General features: G+C 37.0%; 1 protein-coding gene across 1 annotated transcript; it reads right to left on the bottom strand.

The window, feature by feature from the left end:
• Nucleotides 1-5,818: 5,818 nt before the first annotated feature.
• LOC121881095 (calpain-3-like) lies at nucleotides 5,819-16,463 on the bottom strand. Its single transcript, XM_042388735.1, has 21 exons — nucleotides 16,212-16,463; nucleotides 14,897-14,966; nucleotides 14,696-14,814; nucleotides 13,953-14,086; nucleotides 13,675-13,846; nucleotides 12,730-12,789; nucleotides 12,490-12,575; nucleotides 11,925-11,999; nucleotides 11,318-11,478; nucleotides 10,175-10,332; nucleotides 9,560-9,571; nucleotides 9,242-9,450; nucleotides 9,045-9,084; nucleotides 8,837-8,905; nucleotides 7,690-7,747; nucleotides 7,507-7,568; nucleotides 7,194-7,262; nucleotides 7,006-7,084; nucleotides 6,617-6,733; nucleotides 6,467-6,519; nucleotides 5,819-6,286 (listed from the first exon to the last, which is right to left on the bottom strand). Exons 1-21 carry the CDS (start codon nucleotides 16,446-16,448, stop codon nucleotides 6,260-6,262), a joined length of 2,067 nt encoding a protein of 688 aa, XP_042244669.1. The 5' UTR covers nucleotides 16,449-16,463; the 3' UTR covers nucleotides 5,819-6,259.
• Between the last annotated feature and the right edge of the window lie 1,279 nt (nucleotides 16,464-17,742).

Genomic DNA, 17,742 nt, shown 5'->3' with positions numbered 1-17,742 from the left:
AGCTCTGATTTGGTGTGCAAGTACTTCCTGTATCTAGTTTAACTGTTTTCTGTAACCAGCACCCCACTGAGGTCTTGTGTATGGGCACACTACTTTGTTTTCATGATAAAAACTGGGATCACAACCATGACAATATTGCAAGTTGCTAAACTGCAAGTGAAAGTGTAAATACATCTGTTTTAAAATGTTTTAAAGATCTCAACCTTACCTCACCGGCCAGAGAGAGAAAGTGTGGAGTGGGTGGATCAGCGAGCGTGAGAGAGGAGGCTTCAAGCCTTATATAATAACTGAACTTGCCTGAGGCTTCTAATATCAGCATATGATCTCTGAAACTCTGCCTGTGTCTGCATGAATAGAACATGTGTGCATGTTCATAAATTGATACTGCCCTGGCTTGTTCAAGTGTGAACAACAATGCCTGCTTGCAATGTAAATCTGCCACCATTATTTCTGCTTGTAAGGACAGAAAACATATCTCTCATGCTGCCTTGCAGACCTGCTATTTCATGAGTCCAACAATGTCTTTTTTTTTTTACTCAAGAAAGTAACAAAATGTCACATTTTTAAAAGAAAAACTTGAGTGTGAGCTGTGTACAAATTTGAAGTTGCATTGCCATTTTTGTCAAGGTCACTTTTGCATGTGAATAAACTGTAGCCTATTAGAGACCACTAACTGCTATTCTAAACAGTACGTGTCCCAGGTTGTGCAGTGAGAGTGTCAGTACTTTTGAGGTTGTTCAATCAATATCCTCAGGTTGCTGTATTGTTTTCAGCCAAGAGAGGGCACAAAAGGGCAAATAGTTTCACTACCACAGTCCAATACAACACTGCACTCTGGGATAGTGTCTGAAGTTTAGTTTAGTTTTTTATGACTGGTAAACTGGACTTCAGTATGTTTCCAAAGAAACAGATGGGTCTTTATTTCGTCTAAGAGTTTCTGCTGAAATAATAAATATGTGATTGAAGGTTAAAATGTTCCTGATTACTTGATAATGAACTAATATTATTAATAATAATTGATAAATAATTAAGAGTAATTGAAAACATGGTGCAAAAGAGGTAGATGACAAGCATGCCCATCTTGAATCAAACCAGGGACCCTAACCCCTACAAGTACACATTCACATGCACAAGTTGTTGTTTTTTTTCTTCCTTTTTATTGAAAAATTATGTTGAACACGGTCTACAGGGCTTTTCAGCCATTGATTTTTGTAGTTAAAATGAGCCCATTTGTTACACTGAATTGTATTTGTATAATTACTTTATTTTATAAAGCACAGAGTGATGAGGTACACCTATCCCTACACAATAACTAAAAAAACTAAAAACTCTACAACAAAAAATGCAGTAACTAGCATAGACTGTAAAAAAGAGTTTAGCAATTTGACCATCGCTATCTTGGATTTGACCATCACCATCTTTGATTTTTGGAGCGAGAAGTGACCATATTTGGACAAGAGGGTGGAGCTGATCCTAGCAAGTGCTAGCTGCTAGCTTGGTTGGAACTGTGCATTTACAGCATGGATGTATTATAAGAGCTGGGATAGGGCTCCACCGCTCAGCCTTGCAGACATTTTTTCCCAGTGGTCACTTGCGGTATTTCAGTGAAAAATCCCCCTGTTGCCCAAAAAGCTTTGACAGGACACCTTGAACTTCAAACAAGGTCAATTATGACTCTTTCTATTATGAATTTTTGATCCATGGAGGCTTTATACTTGTAAAACTTTACTTGAGCTGAGTAAAGCGTGTTAAAAATCTGTAATGTCGTAACAATATAAAGTGTTTGGGGGGGTGGGCCAGCGGGGGAAACACTACTGCACATATTCAGTGGACTGCACAATGTGGTTGCAAACCCGGAAGCTAGAAACTTTTTTTGGCGTATGCACCAGCCAAGCAATTCTTATAGGACTGAATGGGTGCCCTCTTTGGTCCGGTATCCAGCTCTTATAATACATCCATGATTTACAGTCTATGGCTAACTGTGATAATGCTAATGCTAATTTTCATCACTGAAAAACAGGCCTCAAACCATTAAAACAAAATGTACTTGTCAGAGAAACTGAAAAGCCGACTCTTTAGAGGTTTTTTTTTTTTTTATCACAATCAAACACTGAACAAGACTTTCTTAGGCAACCAAAATGTAACAATTAACTTTCATGAACTGAAAAAACACTGTGAAATAGTGTCAGCTACGCATGTGAATCTGGGCTCACAGAGTACATGGTTACGTTATGTAGGCTAATCAACGTGGTCACTGTGGTAGCAACTTGTCAATCACAAGGTATCCACACCCTAAAGCATATGCTGCTTTATTGTCTATTTTACTCTAAATTGGATCATAATTTACAAAATAAACATTATGATGCATAGAAGACTTGAAACTAGCGAATGAGACCTTAAACTCCTCAGGAAAGTGTTTACTGGGGTAATAAATCAAGTGAGAAGTAGGTCATTTTCTCATAGACTTCCATACAATCAGATGTCTTTTTGCAACTAGTGGAGTTGCCCCCTGCTGGCCATTACAAAGAATGCAGGTTTAAGGCACTTATGCATTGGCTTTTCAGACTGGGAGCTACCTGCTTGGTAATTAGTCTATTATTTGAACATTCCAGCATCAGTCAAACATTAATTCTACTAGGATATTTCAGCTTCACATGTTATAGGACTGATCAACTGATCCACACAAACTAAACTCTATTTAAATCAGTTCAGTTAGTCAATTTTGTCAATCTTTTATTTGATGTCACAGTCTGACAATGAAAGCCAGAAACAGCCTGAACAGCATTGTTAAGATCTGAAGTTTATTAGAGTAAAAAAATGGGACTTTTTTTGGCCAACAAATCAATTTGCATATTGAACCTACCTGCGCACACCTTAGCAGGTAAATTCTCATTGTGACCTTCAGGGCAACTAATTGTTACTCTAAGTCCTTTATACCCTCTTTTGTCTACCTTCTCAACTCCTCGTGTTTTTTTTTTTTTCTCTTTTAATGAATTTATTCTTTTGTATGGCCTCATTATCTTGTGTATCTTTCAGATTGTGCATCCTTTAAAGTCTCCCTCCGGTCAAAATTTCAAGTCAAAAATGTATTTTTCTTCTTGTTACTTCGGTTGGAGTTTGAGCTTCACTGTACAGATGTGATGAATGTACAGAGTTTGATAATAAAAGGCTGTTTTCAAATTTATCTGCTGATGGGGGAAGTTTATCTGTGCTCACCTTAAATCTGAGTTTAAGGTGTGACATCCCAACTAGCTTGGAGCCAGTTGAGGGCCAGTATTCAACTTACACAAGTGTGATGGGGAAACTTGAAACTTCAAGTGCACATATACTGGGAATGGACTTTTGAGGGAAGGAGACATCTTGTTCCAGCAGTTTGAAACAAAACACATTTGCATATTTTTGGATTCTTCTTTTCTATCTACTGTGTATCTGTTGTTCTGGGTGGTGAGCTGCTGCACACAAATAAAGTTGAACTGAATTAAATTAATTTAGTAATAAGTATTAAACAGTGAAAAATAATGTCATTGAAAGTAAAATGGTAAGTTAAGGGAGTGTTATAACCTATTGAGATTGAGGCACCATTTTTCTCTAACATACCTGTTTCCTTTATTTATCTGCACAGTTAATCTCTGTCAGTTTAACTCTGTAAGTTATACAATAACCTATTGTTCATGTTAAGTTATTATCTTTCTTCCACATACTGGTTTGCTTTCATTCTCTACACACTTGGCACCTTTCAACAGGTGCTCATGTTATATAATATGGTCTCTAAATAAGTGTGTGTGTAACTACTGTCAGAAATTTCAAGTTACATGGATGCTGTTCAGCTGAGAAAATCACCACTGCAAATGCAGTCTCCAGCCCTCCATCCTTGATAGACTGGTAGTGACTGGTTTGGCCCAGAAGTCTGCTGGCATGGCATCAAGACGTAACCAAAACAACATCATCGAAAGAACAACATAATCACATCCTGACACGCCACTAAAGGTTAAAAGTGTTGTGCAATAGAGCTCTGTCTTTTGTAGCCAGTTGTACTTTTGACTCCACTACATCTACCTGTCAGCTACAGTTAGGTACTAATCATCATCTTAAAAAACTGATGCATGGTTTAGATGCTTTGATGCATTGTTTTGAAGTAAACCAAAACTAAATACTAGAAAATACATAAAGAGTTATGTAAGAAATAGCCTAAATTATGGCCACATAAGGTAACCGACCTACTGGGTTTGCATGAACCCTCACAACTTTTTAAACTGGCATTTCAGCTAAATCTACACACCTGCCCTGTGAACTATGACATGTTAACATTGACTGCATGGTTCACTGCAAAAAATTGGCTAAATTTCCTGCGTGGATCAATAAGGTTCTTTTTTGTGCCCGTGTAGCCTAGAGCGTGCTAGTATTGGTTGTTTGTAGAAATGTGCCTCACAAATAGATAAATGAAGATTTACATTTTAGGTGTATAACATTCACTCATTTATGTGCTTGAAGAAATCCCATTTATTTTGATTCAAACACAGCATCACACAAAAAATAGATGAACCTTTAGTTTCCTGGCCCTCTGCCAGCAACAGTAGCAGCAATAGAGACACCATTAACCTGCAGCATTAATCAGCATCATAAAGGAAGAACTTTTTACCCTCTTGTCTTTTTCACGGAAGATGGAGTCTGCGATTGTACTACAGCTGGAGGAGGAAATTGCAATATCATATCACTGCTCCTGTCCTCATCACTTAAAGTCGCAGTACATTAACTTGACGTTTTTCCGCATACTGACACAGTGCCATACTTTCTAACTTTGGCCATTGAAAAGATCAATATTAAACTAAAATGTAAAAATGTCAGTCATAACAAAGACACTATGCAGCTTACGCAGCTTAGCTTAGTTTAGCTTTATGGCACTTGCTGGCTTTATGATGACCAGACAACTTGAAAAATTCGGGACAATCCCAAATTATGAGCAGTTGTCCTGAATCCTGAATTCTGTCCCGTTTCTCCCCAAAATTAACCATTACAATAATAGTGATTGATATGATATGATATGAACAAACTAATAATGAGACCTGTCTGTTTGCTGTGAGAATCGACTCGACTTGAGACTTGAAGGCAGAAATGCTAAGGAGACCTGACTTGGTGACACAAGTGAAAGTGCAAATACACCTGTTTTAAAATGTTTTAAAGAAGATCTTAACCTTACCTCACCAGCCAGAGAGAGAAAGTGTGGAGTCTGGGTGGACCAGCAAGTGTGAGGGAAGTTCTTCAGTTCTTATATAATGCCTGCACTTGCCTGAGGCTACTAATGTCACCATATAATCTCTGAAACTCTACCTGTGTCTGCATGAACAGAACACAAAATTACTATAAATTGAAGGAACCTGTGTGTGCAAGTTCATACTGTCCTAGCCTGTTCAAATGCAAACAACAATACCTGCTTGCAATGCAAATCCAACATCATTATCTCTGCTTGTAAGGACAGAAAACATATCTCTCATGGCTGTTTGCTGCCTTGCAGACCTGCTATTTCATGAGTCCAACAATGTCTTTTTTTTACTCAAGAAAGTAACAAAATGTCAGGTTTTTAAAAGAAAAACTTGAGTGTGAGATGTGTTCAAGTTCGAAGTTGCACAGTATGTGTCCCAGTTTGTGCAGTGAGAGTGTCGGTGCTTTTGAGGTTGTTCCATCAATATCCTCAGGTTGCTGTATTGTTTTCAGCCAGGAGAGGGCACAAGAGGGCAAATAGTTTCACCACCACAGTCAAATACAACACTGCACTGTGGAATAGTGTTTTTTTTCCTTTTTATTGAAAAATTGTGTTGAAAATGGTCAACAGGGCTTTTCAGCCTTTGACTTTTGAAATTAAAATGAGCCCATTTCTTACACTGAAATGCATGAATGCATTTTATAAAGCACAGAACAATGAAGTAAACCTATTCCTACACAAAAACTCTAGTAACAATACAAAATATGCAGTAACTAGTCTATTATTTCAACATTCCAGCATTAGGCAAACATTACTTCTACAAAGATTTTGGCTTTACATTATAGGACTGATTATGTTTTCTGATCAATATGTGTTGCAATGAATCAAGAGTTATAAACTAAAGGAAATGCCCTTTCATTTCTTATTGTGTAATGGCTCATTCACAGAAGAATATATCTTTTATTTATCATGCAAATTTCCAGATGAAGATAAATGTTCTTTTGAAATATCGGATCCTGTAATTTCATAAGAACTCTGCAGTGCATCTTCTCTGTTGGGTTAAGTGTACATGGAAATGTACAGCCACTGGAAAAGAGAACAGATTATTAATGCACTGCAACATATACACAGCAGTTTGTGTAGCACTTGTTCAAAGCTTTTATCTATGACAAATGTGTCATTTTATCCAAGACAAAATTTTCTTTCCTCCGTCTTCTAGTCTTGTTGGTCAAACTAAAAGCACATCTGAAGAATATGTTTTATTACCTCTGATTCTTGAAGACTCATGGATTTTCCATCAGACAACTGTTTGAAGATATCTGTGGAGCAACACATGAATTGTAACCCAAATTGTATCACAAAGAAAAATAAACTGTGAAGACATGGAGGCTATCTGTTTGGGTCTGGGACACTTACTGCACACGCAGTTCATGCGAAGGCTCAGACTGATGAAGCTCTCCAGTGTCATGTGTCCTGAAGAGGCACCGTAGCGCAGAGCCATCAAATTCAGCATGTCATCTTTAATATTCATTCCTGACCAACACACACAGAGCGAATGTTTAGGAGGAGTTTGGGAGGTATGCATATTTTGCACAAGTCATTTTCTGTGCTGAAAATGTATTTTCTTTGTATGTGTGCACAGGCTTTCGAAATTTTCTATATGTCTTAAATGTTGTTTGGCAATGAAAAAACATTTCAAAAGCTGGAAGCACATTTTGAAGCATTTTGTTTTCTGCTGTTATATCATTCATTTTTATCATCAAATTTGTGATGAAGCGGAACAAATTAATCCTAAACTGGTCTACCTAAAGCCATGATCGCATTCCTCAGCTCGCTCAGGGACAGTGTTCCTGTTCGTGAAACATCAGTGCGGAAAAAAATGTCCTGGTAAAAGAAGAAAACACAAATTGTAATCAGAAAAATCTTCCAGATCTACATCTGAATGCAGTAATGACTGTCACTAATAATTATTTTCCTTCTTGGATCCATTTACCTTGTATGTGACAATATTATTCCACAGACGGACAAATTCCTCACCATTCAGCTTGCCGGTGATTGATGTCTTTTTGACTCATCATTAAGGTATCCAGCTGTTTCATGTCTAAGTCTGACCTTCAAATCTTGGCAAGGCAGGTTTGGCACTGTTTTCATTTACACTACTTACATGTTCTGTGTAACTATAGTTAGGTGAGAGATTTTCTTTTCTCAAGTTAGCTTCATTCGAGATGAAAAAAAAGTACAGTATACTACTATTAGCAGTGTGTCAGCAATCCATAATGAATGTCACATGCATCACAACAGGATACATCCATCAGAGCGACCATGCTGCGACAGGCATCGATGGTGAAGCCTCCAGATTTCAGGTCTCCTAAATAAAAATAGAAAAATTATCATGAGACTGACTTTGGCGATACAGCAGTGTCACACAGCATTTTAAAAAAGATTATTACAATCTATTTTAATGTATTTAATTATGCTGTTTGTCAAACCTTTCAGGATCTTTTCATTTAGAAGTTTCTGGAGCTGCTCAGCATCCACTTCGTTATACTGAAAATGAAATGAAAACAGGATAAGAAGACTGTGGTCAACAAAAGAATTGTCCCCCCACCCAGTCAGGAAAGACATCTACTGTATTTGGCTAATTTGTAGGTTGCTATAATTACTCATCTTTTATGTTAAGAAACAAAAATGACTGCAGGCTACACACAACAAGCTGAACACCATGCATGTTTAACACAATATGGCCGTATAAAGCTGGCGTTGCCTGCAGTATTTACACATCAAGTATGGAGGATTAGCATTCATTTGGACTCATTTTTCTGGCCACCTGGCAAATGTTCGTCCAATTTTTATTCTCCTGTCAGCTGTTTTGGTGTGCACTAACTCCTGAGGGAATTATTTGTTTAGCAGCTAAATGCTCCACTAGCTGTTGCTAATTTTGTCTGTCTGCTGTTTGGTGCTGGGCAGGCAGGTAGCATACAGTGGGTTCATCGATGTTATTTTTTTTTAATGTCATGCATCTATTCGTTGATTAAGTCTCAGGGACTTTTCTGGAACAGCAATGTATTTGCGCTAGCAAGTTGCTACTGTGGCAAGCTTGTCCAGTGCCCTCAAACTGTGAGCTAATGGCCCCCCAGGTGTTTTTCCTCTAAAACACAATGCCAACAGACACTGTAAAGGGGAGAAAGAATGAGCTTTCACTGTAAGCTACATCTAGCTTAGTGTTCACTAACTTTTTCTGATCCAGTGAGTTTTAAGATACTTACTGGACACTCAGATTATGAGGGAATGTGCTTTTTTTCAAGTTGAGATGCATGAATAATGAACTGAGAACCAAGATAATGAAGAAGCTCTGTCATTTGGAAAAACTAATCAGATTTTGATTTTAATAAAGAGGTGGATGTTTTTGTGCAAAAGAAGGTAACCCCCCCCCTGAAAATATCAGTTCTGGTAGAAATTAATTGCACTTAAGAAACCTTTTGGATGAGAGGTGTCTTCACAGACGTGTGAATTGGTGGACACACCAAATGGTGGAAACATTTTTGATAAGAGGTTTCAAGTTGTAATCAAACTCAAACTCAGTAGCTACAATGATGGTATTAAGTGAGACATATGTTACGTTGAGACACAAGTTACCTTGTCAGAGTGCTGGTGGAAAAACGATTGCTTATGTTGGTCCTCCTTTGCATTTGTGACGTTTGTGGGCTGGGAGTTAAAAGTCAAAGAGAAAATATAAAATAAATTGAGCCACTTTATCACACATTTATACTGGCTATAAAATATAGTTAATAACATTTCACAGTGGAACACTTGCAAAATTGTGATATCGTTAAATCTTATGTACCTTGTCAACTGTGTCATGGTCATAGAAACCAGAATTCTCACTGTGAGAAGAGACCAGAGACATTTCTTATGGGGTTAGTGTGTTTAACATTTTCTTAATATAATAAACTGTAATGTATGCTTTGCAGATTATTTGGAGATAGTTGATGCACTGATGCAAAAAGTAAGACAAGCAGTGGGTTGAGAGATTGTGCTTACTAGCCATGGGTCTCTGTTTTGGAGAAGATGGTCAGGATGAAGGAGGCTGTCTCATTGGGGTTGAAGGTGGACGGCACGATCAGGTATTCTCCAGGCTTCAGACTGACGAACTCCGTCACCTCACGTGCATTAAGGTGGGTTTTAGTTCGGGCAACATGTGCAGTATAGTTGAAGAAAGAGGCTGGGAACTTCCCTTTTTGTGTCTTGTACTACATAAATAATAATAAATAGATATTTTAATTCTCTGCAGGTTATATAAATACACAATGTAGAAGAATGTTTTTTGTGAACAAGGATTGAGATAAAATGGTTTCTTACTTGTCCAGTCACCTTTGAGGAAATCAGGGGAAATTTGTGGGGACAAAAAGAAATTAAAATCAGTGTCAGTTAAAATAATGTATTATTATTTCATGCATACAGTCACTCAAAATGAAGAACAGACTGACAAAGACCTTAAACCTGCCTTGCTAGCCAACTATTGTCTATCTCTATGCAGGTTGTATGGACTTTGACTTTGGCCGTCCTTTTACTGTGTTTACTTTTGATTTACAGCAACCATCCTTTGACTTAGAATATGGACCATTAACCTGAGATGTTTGTGAATCTGTCACAGGTTGAATGTCTGCTCTTCAAAACTGATGACAATTTCCAATTCAGTGTTTCCAATTAAGTTTTAGCAAGTCTTTATTTGTCCTTTATGTTTCTATTTTATTTTTATTTATTCTTATTGACTGAATATATATAGCAGTGTATGTACACTTGAGGCTTCAAGTTTCCACATCTCATATTTATAAGTTGAATATTAGACCAGGCCTCCAAATTTTAATATTCACTTAATTTGACAACTTCAGCTTCTTTCCATATCTGCTGTACGCATGGCACATCCACAATAGTCCACACAATGTGACAGAAACAATAAAGGCCAATATTTACCTCATATATAGAAAATCCAATGTGGTGATTTTGGACCAGGTGTCTGTTTCTCTTGTCAGGCTTTTGCATGAGAGACACCAGCACATTTTTTTCACCATCTTTCCATAAATTTCCACCATGAATCTGGACCCGATACTGTGGATTAGTCCAGAAACTGGCTGGAAGGCAAAGAGAGACACACAATTTATTTGCATTGTATCATTTTACAAAGAGTGGGGTGAGTGATTTAACTGATTTATTGAGATAAAAATAAATGTTCTTATGTATTAATGATGAACTGAAAAATGAATTTTAAAGCAATGCTAGCTCATCATCTAACTAATCAATACACTTCATCACAAAGTTGGAACTGTTATCAAAATAAGTCAGTTTATCTATCACTTAATCAATTGATATAAGTTGACGTTATATGTATGGCATTTACGCTGGTATTGTTTACTTTTTATTGCAGCTTTTTAGGTTAATGGTTCTGTAATCACGGGTCAATGTAAGATAAGGTACTGTGCAAAACAATGTTACAGTAAGGTTTTGCAGTATCTCATCTTATGTCATCTTAAGTCGCTTCCATGGCAGTCTTGCAAACATCGACCACTAACAAGGGAGCACTAGTTCATCTGCACAATGCTGCACACGCTAGTTGTGTTATTATAGTTAATAGCCGAGGCTTGTTTTCATACAATCAAATGTCTGTATGAAAATAAATGAATCAGATATAAACAAGATCAATGCAGTTTTCCATACTTGAACACATTATTTTTAATACTATCATTTATTCTGTCCCTTAGTTATTTATTTTTGTGGCTCGCAGTGAGTTGAGAATATGAAAGATGATCTGTTTGTTCTTCCACTCTTGTTAAGTTCAGCTTTTCCTTAGCAGAACGCTCCCCTGCTGCTTTTGAGGAGAAGGTTTTGCATTTTGCCCTGAAGTTTTGATAAATCACTTCCTGTGTAAAATGGAAAATCAGTGCCATCTCAGTTACAGTGGATACTCTTCTCTGCTCGCACCCAAATTTAACCCAAATTGCCAAATTGTGTTTTATGCTGATATAGTCACAGTGTTATCGAATACATGTATTTTAAGGCATTTGCTTGTATGGTAAAACAAAAAATAAGAGGTTTTATTTGATTTGATCCTGGAGTTACCTTTGTTATTTATGCATCCTCCAGCAGTGGTACCTGCAACCCATCTGCCCTCATACATTGAGGTCCTCCAGTGGCTGGAGGAGCTTCCATCAAGGAAGCTGGGAGACGGGCAGCAGATGTCAAGATCAGTGTAGAATTTACAAAAGTCTTCCAGGGGCATCCTGTTGAAATCAGAGATTAATTTAGATTACACACAAGATATGATGCTGAAAAACTGAAAGCCCTACGCGAGAAGTACTGTAATAGATCTCTAGAAGAAAAAAAGATATGTTTTCTGTTTCTATCAGTTTGGGCAAGAGGTACAGACAAAATCTGCACACACCTGCACCATTATTTAGAAGCTTCAGAATAAAAAGGAACTGTTGCATGACTAGTCAGTCACGTCAGACTCATCATGATTCAATCTAAAAGAATATCATACTAAGAAGAATTGAATAATTCAAACAAATGTATTTATTAATAGTGTTAAATGCAAAACTGTCTCTATGTACTGCTTGGGGAAAGGTGGACTTAATTGATAAATTGCAGTAACAAAAACAAAGAAACAAACAAAAAAAGCCTATAAACGTTTATTACGTTTGACAAATTTTGACTTCAGCATACTTACCAAAACTCTCCATCATCAGCAACTGAAAGGCATTCTTTACGTTCTTGAGCACTCACAGTTTGCCACAGAGGTGACCTTGGGGACAGTTTGACATTTAAGTAAGAGAAGAAACAATGTCTTACAGTCAAATGAAGTTACAACACATGCTGAGGCTTAGAAACAAGGCCTCTCAATTTCTACTCAACATGTATGCAAATACAGTGCAAGTAGTATTTCATGTGGATGAAAAACAATAGTGTAAAATGCCTCCAAGACAAGATATTAGAGTGGATTATTTCACTTTAACTGGCAAAACCAGTTTAGAATAACAGACTTGCCAAATGACCTTAACCTTAGTCATTACCTACAGAAAAGTACAGAACACTTAATTATATTTCAAAAAAGACCCCTGGCTGTTGACAACTTTTTGACTTATAACTATTGTATCAATGAAGAGTGGTGAAATGCATCCTTAAGCAAGGATGACAATAAATTTATCTTCACTTCATTATTTGTCAGTGGAAAATAATCTCAGTATCTCTGCAACAGCTTTGTGAAATAGTCACTGAGTGGGAGTTGTTCTTACCGATCACTCCAGTCTCCCATCCACTCTACTTTGCCCCAGGGGTTCCACAAACGCACCAGTTTTACAGGTTTCCCTCGGCTCATCATCTGACCCCCAATCATCACAAGAGAAAACACCATTGTTGCTAGGTTTTATATAATACATAAAGCTGTACCTATTGTTTGTATAGGTATAATATAACCTTCATGACCCTTATCAGAGTAGTGTTATAAGTGCAATGTTCCAAATGTAATTCTTCACCTGTTTGACACCTGTGACAGTGTAGGCATGGCCTTGGACCAATCCATTAGGTGATGTCTCCTACAAGCCAAAGACATTTATCATTGCTAAAAATTTACATGATGAAAAAATGACAAAATTAAAGAAACTATGCAGTTTATGTGTTTTTGACACAAATGATGTGAAACCTCATCAAAGAAGCTTCATTCACATGTGTCTGTGACAATGAAAAGGTTAGCTAATGGCTAAATTTAACAACTTAAAGCAGTATTTCATTTTTGGAAGATATGTTTATTTGTTTTTTTTTCATGTTAGATGTGAAGATTGATACATTCTCATATCTGTAGTCTACAGCAAATGTGAAGCTACTGCTAGCAGCCACTTAGCTTAACTTAACTAGCACAAAGACTGGAAAGAGGGGGAAACAGCTAGCCTGGCTCTGCTCAAAGTTAACTAAATCCACCCACCAGCACCTCTAAACTCACTAATTAAAGGATAGGTTTAAATTTTTTCAAGTCTGTTTTATAACAGTACTCGCATACCCATATGTACACTGAAACAGTGTTTGGTCACAGTAAATTTCCCTACTCTCCATTCCGTGAAGAGATCCCTTGCAAATGTGATTCCAACATTAAGTGATGGGGGACAAAATCCACAGTCCCCATTCTGTGTAGAAATTAAGTGTTAAGTTCAGTTGAAGTTAATATGAGGCTTCAGCAGTCTGAGTCAGTCTTTTTAGTACAAAACTCGCTTTGTGTTATAATCTTTCCACTACATCTCAGCAATGCTGTCCAAGGAAACACAAAAAAGAAATTTGAAGCATGTGAACCCATCATCATTTATCCACATTTCACTTGTTCTGTAATTCTAAAAGATTCGATACTTTTTTTTTTAAGTTGAGGTTTAGTTCAGCATCTCTGTGAATATCCTATCTGCATGTCACATACAGTAAAAACATGTACTTACCCCCTGAGGTGTACCACAGCCCTGCAATGCACAGTTGCCACTTCTGCACATCAGCTCCCACAGGTTTTGAGGGGGCTCTGACAGCTTGATACACATGTGAACACCACCAGTGAAGTCCATCATAGCCTCTTCAGGAGTTCCAGCATTCATGTCTGTGTAGGAACCACACACCCTGACACAATTGGGTGTGATTTTTATAGACGTTCCAAGAAAAAGGCAAAACTCATGCTAAGAAGACATATTTATGTATGAGAAAAAATGTTTTTTTGTTTTCTTACTTGGCATAGGCTTTCTCCAGTAAAGCAGGCCAGAATTCATTTTGGTCTTTGGAGTGAACAAAGATAAGTCTTCCATCGAGTGTTGGTAGCTTGTCATCAATAACAACATCCACCCACTTTCCAAATCTCCAAAACTGAATGATTAAACGAAGAAAAGAAGAGCATATTAAAGTGTTCTGTTAAATTTAGATCAATTTCTATCAAATCATTATTGACATGTTCTGCATCAATATATCAATATATGGTCAATATATGGGTAGAAATATTTTCCCATTGTCATTCATATTAAGTGATTAATCTCAGCAGATAATTTTGCCAAAATGCCATGCAGTGCATAAGAATTTGCTTTAATTTGAGACTGTACATCCACATAATATAAACAGTATGGCTAGTCCTTTGCACATAGATACATTTAAATTGAAGCACCCTGTGGTGTTTTCTGGTAAACACAGTTATGTTAACATTCAGTGGTTTAATGCTGTTGCTTTGGGTACTATGGAAAAAGGCTAGTATAGACATCGTTTCAGTGTACTATTTGCTGGAGCAGAACCAAACAATGGAAAGTGTGTCACAATGAAAAAAAATATGAAGTGCTTTGAACATAAAACATTTTGGATTGTAAACCATCATTTTAGGGTTTTCATAAATGCTAATTATGGCATTGCATTCCATCACATTATTGGCATAGTATATTTAAAGTAAACCTGATTTCAAACAGTGTTCCATGTGCCATGTGTATTTACCCTGAAGTGGAACAGCCCGCAGTAGTCCTCATTAAACGTTTGCTCAAGAGGAACAACATTCTTGAGGATGTCATTCTGGAATGTCAGAGCTCCGATTGACGCAAGAAACCAGCAGTTTCCTGAGGTAAAACATGTTTATTGGTCGTCAGGAAGACAAGTAGGGACAACAGTAAAATATTATGGATGAGGAATTTCCCCTACCAAGTTTTCCTTGACCAAAGTCAAACCTCGAGACCCCATCAAGCACGAGGTTTGGATTAGGAGCAATTATCTGAAACAAAGGGAATAAAAGTAAAAGGTTTAAACAATAGGTTCACATTTTATTTACATGCCCATATGAACATTGAAATAATTATTGGCATGGAATGGGCATCCACCTATTGTATCTAAATAGACATGAAAAAATCTGAACATATCCTTTAATATTATAAATCACATATACCAAAACAATAAGGGACTGTACTAAAGTTATAAGGGAAGAATGGAGGTCAGAAAAGCAGGATCTAAGTAGAACACACATTGATCTTTATAGTAAGCAATGATTAAACATTATCAAAATTATTATCCCACAACGGTTTCACATTCACTTTATTACTTTATTACTTCCTTTCTTCTTTAATTAGCTGAACTTTGATCAAAACAGTCAGAGCTTTGTCTAATATATTGTGTAAAAACATTTTCAGTTGCACTTTAAAGCAATGCTTACTGGTGCTGTAAAAATGCGTGTCAAATACTTCTCTCCATCTCTTCCTTACACCAGGGAGCACTGGACTGTTACTAACTTTAACTTTAAATCAGGTTACATCATCTTAAATTCTTTATGCTTTGCCTGATCTAGTATTAATTGAGAAGGGATCCTGTTTTTATTAAAATGTTATTACTTTTAGGTATTAAGATATATCTAAGTGAAGGGGAGGGTCCAAATGAAGTTTAATACTGCTGGGGAGGGCCTTGCTTTTTAAAAAAGGTCAAACATAAAGTTGAGCCCCATTCCCCACCGCAATAATTTTATATAGTCCCTAATCATACACTATTATGATAGCATGTTGAGTATTGTCAGGTTTCTTTTTGACTGCTGTTGTTGAATACAAAATGAGAAACTGTTTCAGTGTTTCTGGACATTAATTTAGTCAGGAAACTGTAAGTAGGTCACATTTGTAGCCTCAACTAACAGCTAGTATGTCAGTCATTCAAAACACTTAAAAAAACTTCATGGCCCATGTGCTGTTACACACATAGCCAGACATCTGCCCTGCATGTATTTGGAGTGTGGGAGGAAACTGACTCAAACACAGAACATGCAAACTTCACTCAAATATGCCTGTTGACCAGGTTGGGCTAGAACCCAGACACTTGTTGCTGTGAGGTCAAAGTGCTAACCACTGAATCACTGCAAGATGCTATAGGTTGTTGTAGTCTGGTGACAGAGTACAACAAATTACATGCTTGATTCATCATCCAACATTTAGTGTGATATGGGATGTCTTCTAGAATTTATTCCTTTAAAAACACTCACCGCTGGTCTCAGCCACTCTACCCGGGCCAAGTCAGAAGGTTTCAGTATTCCGTGGCCGATGGACTTTGTATCAGGGGGGAACGTCTCGTCTATGTACCTTACTCTTTGGATGAGACAGTACTGTTTCAGCTGCTTGAAGTCTTGGTTTAAGAACTTCTCTGGGTTATCAATGCTCCCATAACCCTCCCGTTTGTTACGAGCCTCCAGGATGTTTAGACACACACCAGGAGGAGGCATTGCTGCAATTCTTGGACTCTGTTCAGGGAAAGGACATCCAAAACCATTTTGTTTCTAAATCACTAGCAGCCAGAACATCTTCAGTACACCTGTGGTTGTCTACTAGAAGGATGAGCACCTTTCTTCCAAAAGATATTCCCTCATTTGCTTCCCATGTTGATCTCCCATAATTTCAGTTAGGTTGAGATCAATTTATTTATCAAACTTAAGAATTACACTTAATAATGGGCTTAAGCCTAATTGGACATTAAGTATAAGACATGGAAAGAAATTCTACTGCTGCAGACAAAGTACCACCTTGACAATTGCAGAAAATTAAGACATGTGTCAAATGATCGTAAATAAAATCAATACCATTTTTTTTTCTTGTCTATTTTTCTTCTCTTAGCACCCCTAATACATTATTTTAAAAAAGGAAATTGATCTAAAATCCTTTCTGGCCTTCAAATCAAATGCAAATAACAGGCTGAAACTACCCTGTTTTGAATTAAACACACTGTGTCACTCAAAATTAATTCTATTTTGTACAATCACTGCAGAGTAAAATGATCTGTCTCTACTGCAGCCATCTAGGATCTTTTCTTAACCAACTTCTTAAATCTCATGTTTCACTTACTCCACTTCATTTTTGTCACTTCAATAAGTCAAAAATGTCACTTTTAGCAGTTTGTTAAATAGGTCGTAGCACATGAGTCACATTATATTCACAATCATCACACCATTCAGTTACCCTTTGATGAAAGCACCTGTACTTGTTTTGTTTCTCCACTTTTGTTATGTATTCTCCTTTAATTTGTCACCTGTCTGTAGTAAAACTTATGTCGAATGTTTATGATACATGCTAAAACTACTGCAGTGCAGTAGAAAACAAATACTTTTCCTGTAATATAACAACATATTATTAGTATTAGTAAAAGGAATAGTAATATTAGTTGATCAAAAATACCAAATAAATTCTAAAGACTACCTTTTCAGTAAAGATCACATACATACTTCAGTCTCTCAAAATGTAAACTAAAATATATTTACATAGACTACTTTACATATACAAACAGCATTGCACTGGATATAGGCCAACACGCAGCAAATTGATGAAGTGAGAAATCTGAAGAAGTTGCTCTAAATGTTAATGGCTATTGAAAATCTTACCTTACTAGCTTGAGAGACAATGTGTGTAGTCAGGAGGGCTGGTGGATCAGCAGGTTAGAACGGAGAGGCTTCCAAACTAATGTAAACTCTGTAAACACCTGAGGCTACCAGGAATGGTAAGGTGTACTTGTGTGTCTTACCTAGA

This window comes from Thunnus maccoyii, chromosome 16, assembly GCF_910596095.1.
Source record: "Thunnus maccoyii chromosome 16, fThuMac1.1, whole genome shotgun sequence".
In the NCBI taxonomy this organism is placed as follows: domain Eukaryota; kingdom Metazoa; phylum Chordata; class Actinopteri; order Scombriformes; family Scombridae; genus Thunnus; species Thunnus maccoyii.
The sequence above is the reverse complement of the archived record's forward strand: the minus strand, read 5'-3'. Positions and strand labels throughout refer to the sequence as shown.